The sequence below is a fragment of the Procambarus clarkii genome, chromosome 52 (assembly GCF_040958095.1).
Source record: "Procambarus clarkii isolate CNS0578487 chromosome 52, FALCON_Pclarkii_2.0, whole genome shotgun sequence".
Classification (NCBI taxonomy): Eukaryota; Metazoa; Arthropoda; class Malacostraca; order Decapoda; family Cambaridae; genus Procambarus; species Procambarus clarkii.
In genome coordinates, this window is record NC_091201.1 from 13,943,362 (window position 1) to 13,949,200 (window position 5,839).

Genomic DNA, 5,839 nt, shown 5'->3' on the forward strand with positions numbered 1-5,839 from the left:
GGTAGACTGTCGCTTCCCGTGTTGGTTCGACGCTGTGAGGCGAAGATGGAGTGTCCTCTCCAGGGCGCAAAGCCTGGGTAGGTAGATATGGAGGAGAAGCTGTTACCCATGCAGCAGGTCCCCCCTCTCCACGTTGCTGAAATTATCCAATAGAAAGGCAAATGCCAATACACATGGTTCCAGCAACGTCGCAAGAGCTGCCAGAACGAGGTCGACGTCAACAACGAACTGCCTTAGGGGCTCCAACTCCGGATTTTTCCTCGAGGTTGACTCCTGAAGCCTTCCCCAAAAAAGGGTATGGCCGCAAGGCAGCGGAGGTTTAAAATCAGGGTTTTCCTTCCCCTAGATGGGCTGCCTTCCCAGGCTATCGAGTCCCATCTACCCGGAGCAGCTGGTTTTAAGGCGCCAGAGGCACGCCCTCGCCCCTTCTCCTGTCGGTAAAAGCAGTTCCGCCGGACTTAGACTAAGCCACCCGTGCAGGCCAGGAGTTGGACTTGGTTGTCGGAGGCTATTTGAGACGCATGCCGTATAGGAGCATTTTATAGGTCATGGGAGCTCGTCCTCCATTACCACCCCCTGGCTATGACAACCCCTTGGAACCCCTTGGAATGGCACATGTAAGCATCAACAATCCAAGGCTTTAATATGTATATCAATATGAGCAAGTAAACACACTCGTCCAACCACTTGGGCTGGATAGTAGAGCAACAGTATGGCGTCTTGCAGGTCGGCTTTCAATCCCCGACCTCCAAGTGGTTGGTCACCCTTCCTTCCCCCCATCCCATCCCAGATCCGTATTCTGACCCCTTCCAAGTGTTATATAATCGTACTGGCTTTGCACTTTCTTCTGATGATTTCCTCACCTCCATTCACTGTGTAAAGAATACGATTACAATGTAACCCTTAAACAACCAACCAAAGATTTCCAACGACCCCTGTGGATCAATTCGCCTCTTAATCAGGTAAATCCCCTCACTGGTGATTGCTCTGCAGCTCTCCTCCAGGTGAGCTGTAGAGTCATCACCCACTGGTCCTCAAATGAATACTAGCTCTTCACAGCTTCTATACACGATCCTGCAAATTTACCAAAACAGAAATATTCTCCCTCCATAAACAAATAGAAAATGTTTAAAATAAAAAACTTAAACTCTCCACGCCACTGATCGTCGTCTCAGTGAACATTCCATTGTCTGTCACAGTCCCAGTGGACTGTGAAGAGCACTCCCCCGCTCCGGACGAGCCCACACACAAAATCGTCATCCTGAAATCCCCTCTTTGTCAGTTGAGCACCAACCATCATCGAGTGAGCATACGTCGACAAAATCATGCTATTATCTCTTAATTCTCTAATATTTTATTATCACTATATGCATGATTAATTAAGTCATTACTATAAATCACTGAGCACGTCTCCTCACTGTACATGGCTAACTATAGCAACCAAATGCTCTTCCGCAAAACTCCTGGTGCGACGATGCCTGTCTCCACAAAGCAAGGTGACGCCTGTTGTTTACCTCCTCCCAGGTCGACCACAAATTATTCTTTCGTCTGCCGCTGCCGAATTCTCTTATCCTGACTCGAGTGAGGGGGTGAAAGACGGACACCAACCTCAGTTCACCTGTCGCCGGGTCCTCACATAGGACACACAAACCTCTTTATAGGTTTACCACAGTGGTTAACAGGGGTACAATCACCCTCACTACTGATTCCACAAGTCGAGATTAACGTCGCAATCGCCCTCTCCTACCTGACATATCTTGTATCTGTCGCAATTCGTTGTACTTTCTTCACCAAGACGCTATAAATGTGCTTTCCTCTAAGTGGCGGCGAGTTGCGTGCGTCCTCCACGATCACACACTCACAAGTGGTGTCTCCACCAATCCCAGAGCCTTTACACACGACACGTCACGTCTTGCTCCTTCCCCATTGGTTAACGATGACATCATCGAGCTTCCTCCTCTTTGAAAATCATATGCCGTCACCATCTTTCTCTGCCCAACCCAGAATTGCTCTGTGACCACAAAAATGCCTCTTCCGTCTCACACAACTGCGGTTTATTCTGCAAGTTATGCTAGACGTCCTATTGCACTCCTCTGAAGGCTCAAGAGGAATAATTCTCATGCTGGGCAGAATCGGTCATGAGGCTATTTGGGGTTCACAACCAAGGTTCAGACTGAGAAGGAAAGATAAGAAGAAAGAGGCGGATGTTAGAAGAAAGGAGCAGCAGTAGGAGTAAGGTTTTACTGGGAGAGTGGGGAAGGATAGGGTCAGACCTGAGCGCAGTCAGGTACCATCCATCTGTTAATGCTTGACACCCTGCTGATGCTTCACACCCTGTTGATGCTTCACACCCCTGTTGATGCTTCACACCCTGTTGATGCTTCACACCCTGTTGATGCTTCACACCCTGTTGATGCTTCACACCCTGCTGATGCTTCACACCCCTGCTGATGCTTCACACCCTGCTGATGCTTCACACCCTGCTGATGCTTCACACCCTGCTGATGCTTCACACCCTGTTGATGCTTCACACCCTGCTGATGCTTCACACCCTGTTGATGCTTCACACCCTGTTGATGCTTCACACCCTGCTGATGCTTGACACCCTGCTGATGCTTCACACCCTGCTGATGCTTGACACCCTGCTGATGCTTGACACCCTGCTGATGCTTGACACCCTGCTGATGCTTGACACCCTGCTGATGCTTCACACCCTGCTGATGCTTGACACCCTGCTGATGCTTGACACCCAGCTGATGCTTCACACCCTGTTGATGCTTCACACCCCTGCTGATGCTTGACACCCTGTTGATGCTTCACACCCTGTTGATGCTTCACACCCTGCTGATGCTTCACACCCTGCTGATGCTTCACACCCTGCTGATGCTTCACACCCTGTTGATGCTTCACACCCCTGCTGATGCTTCACACCCTGCTGATGCTTCACACCCTGCTGATGCTTCACACCCTGTTGATGCTTCACACCCTGTTGATGCTTCACACCCCTGCTGATGCTTCACACCCCTGCTGATGCTTCACACCCTGCTGATGCTTCACACCCTGCTGATGCTTCACACCCTGTTGATGCTTCACACCCTGTTGATGCTTCACACCCTGTTGATGCTTCACACCCCTGCTGATGCTTCACACCCTGTTGATGCTTCACACCCTGTTGATGCTTCACACCCTGTTGATGCTTCACACCCTGTTGATGCTTCACACCCTGTTGATGCTTCACACCCTGTTGATGCTTCACACCCTGTTGATGCTTCACACCCTGTTGATGCTTCACACCATGTTGATGCTTCACACCCTGCTGATGCTTCACACCATGTTGATGCTTCACACCCTGCTGATGCTTCACACCCTGCTGATGCTTCACACCCTGCTGATGCTTCACACCCTGTTGATGCTTCACACCCCTGCTGATGCTTCACACCCTGCTGATGCTTCACACCCTGCTGATGCTTCACACCCTGTTGATGCTTCACACCCTGTTGATGCTTCACACCCCTGCTGATGCTTCACACCCCTGCTGATGCTTCACACCCTGCTGATGCTTCACACCCTGCTGATGCTTCACACCCTGTTGATGCTTCACACCCTGTTGATGCTTCACACCCTGTTGATGCTTCACACCCCTGCTGATGCTTCACACCCTGTTGATGCTTCACACCCTGTTGATGCTTCACACCCTGTTGATGCTTCACACCCTGTTGATGCTTCACACCCTGTTGATGCTTCACACCCTGTTGATGCTTCACACCCTGTTGATGCTTCACACCATGTTGATGCTTCACACCCTGCTGATGCTTCACACCATGTTGATGCTTCACACCCTGTTGATGCTTCACACCCTGTTGATGCTTCACACCCCTGCTGATGCTTCACACCCTGTTGATGCTTCACACCCTGTTGATGCTTCACACCCTGTTGATGCTTGACACCCTGCTGATGCTTCACACCCTGCTGATGCTTCACACCCTGTTGATGCTTCACACCCTGTTGATGCTTCACACCCTGTTGATGCTTCACACCCTGTTGATGCTTCACACCCTGTTGATGCTTGACATTGTTAATGCTTGACACTGCAAATGACTGACACTCGTCTAATGCTTGACACTTTGCTAGTGCTTGACACTCTGTTAGTGCTTGACACTCTTCTAGTGCTTGACACTCTGCTAGTGCTTGACACTCTGCTAGTGCTTGACACTCTGCTAGTGCTTGACACTCTGCTAGTGCTTGACACTCTGCTAGTGCTTGACACTCTGCTAGTGCTTGACACTCTGCTAGTGCTTGGCACTCTAATAATCCTTGAGTGGGTACACTCTGTCAGGAGCGAGTACAAGTACCGGAAGCGGGTATAAGTATATGGGGCGATTACAGGTACCGGGATCGAGAACAAGTACCAGGATCAAATACATGTACTGGGAGTGAGTACAAGTTCAGGGAGGAATTACAGGTACCGGCAGCGAGTACAAGTACCAGAAGCGAGTACAATTATAGGGGGCGAGTACAAGTACTGGAAACAAATTCAAGTACCGGTTAAAGAATTCAAGTTCAATTTTCATGAGTTCATGTTCAAGAATTCAAGCGCCTGACAACTGAGTAGACAGGACTTCAGATTCATAGTCCTGAGGGTCCGGGTTCGATTCCTCACTCACCCCAAGCCTCCTGCACTGTTAGACCCTCACTCACCTCCTGCCTCCTGCACTGTTAGACCCTCACTCACTCCCTGCCTCCTGCACTGTTATACCCTCACTCACTCCCTGCCTCCTGCACTGTTAGACCCTCACTCACCCCCTGCCTCCTGCACTGTTATACCCTCACTCACACCCTGCCTCCTGCACTGTTAGGCCCCTCACTCAGCCCATGTCTCCTGCACTGTTAGGCCCCTCACTCAGCCTCTGCCTCCTGCACTGTTAGGCCCCTCACTCAGCCCCTGCCTCCTGCACTGTTAGACCCCTCACTCATCCCCTGTCTCCTGCTCTGGTAGACCCTCACTCACCCCTTGCTTCCTGCTCTGTTAGACCCTTACTCACCCCCTGCCTCCTGCACTGTTAGACCCTAACTCACCCCCTGCCTCCTGCATTGTTAGACCCTCACTCACCCCTGGCCTCCTGCACTGTTTGACCCTCACTCACCCCCTGCCTCCTGCACTGTTGGACTTTAACTCACCCCCTGCCTCCTGATCTGGTAGACCATCATTCACATCCTGCCTCCTGCACTGTTAGAACCTCACTCACACCCTGCCTCCTGCACTGTTAGACCCTCACTCACCTCATGCCTCCTGCACTGTTAGACCCTTACTCACCCCATGCCTCCTGCTCTGTTAGACCCTCACTCACCCCCTGCCTCCTCCACTGTTAGACCCTTACTCACCCCATACCTCCTGCTCTGTTAGACCCTCACTCAGCCCATGCCTCTTGCACTGTTAGACCCTCACTCAGCCCCTGCCTCAGTGCTTTTAGACCGTGTTAAAAGTAACATACTTTTCGACAATGTCTTTACTAAACCAATTTATAGTTCAATACTCGCTATCGACTCTCGACAGCTCTCTGCATCCGGTATTGCTAGTCAATAATTGCTCGGGGCAGCTTGATGCTTTAACATTATAATGATGACTGGTTATCCAGATTTAAACGCTTGCGGCATGCTGGTGTTGTCAGGCATGTGATGTACTGTAATTCCTGGAGTTAGTCATGATGACCAGAGAGGCACATGGTTCTCGGTCGTTATTGCACCGTTCTTGGCAGTCAAGTGTTACAAGCTGCAGGCTGACAGGTGTGGGCGGTATGATGACACCGACGCGACCTGAGCGCAGTAGGGTAGTTTAGGT

At 50.7% G+C, this 5,839-nt stretch overlaps 1 protein-coding gene across 1 annotated transcript; it reads right to left on the reverse strand.

Moving 5' to 3' along the window:
• Window positions 1-2,345: 2,345 nt before the first annotated feature.
• LOC138352125 (collagen alpha-2(IX) chain-like) lies at window positions 2,346-5,205 on the reverse strand. Its single transcript, XM_069304386.1, has 4 exons — window positions 5,179-5,205; window positions 3,640-4,329; window positions 3,023-3,403; window positions 2,346-2,768 (listed from the first exon to the last, which is right to left on the reverse strand). Exons 1-4 carry the CDS (start codon window positions 5,203-5,205, stop codon window positions 2,346-2,348), a joined length of 1,521 nt encoding a protein of 506 aa, XP_069160487.1.
• Between the last annotated feature and the right edge of the window lie 634 nt (window positions 5,206-5,839).

Coding starts and splice junctions, on each gene's coding strand:
- LOC138352125 (XM_069304386.1), bottom strand. CDS start 5,205: ATGGTCTACCAGATCAGGAGGCAGGGG. Junction 4,330..5,178: donor ACCAGATCAGGAGGCAGGGG/GTGAGTTAAAGT, acceptor CGCTCCTGACAG/AGTGTACCCACTCAAGGATT. Junction 3,404..3,639: donor GGTGTGAAGCATCAGCAGGG/GTGTGAAGCATC, acceptor AAGCATCAACAG/GGTGTGAAGCATCAGCAGGG.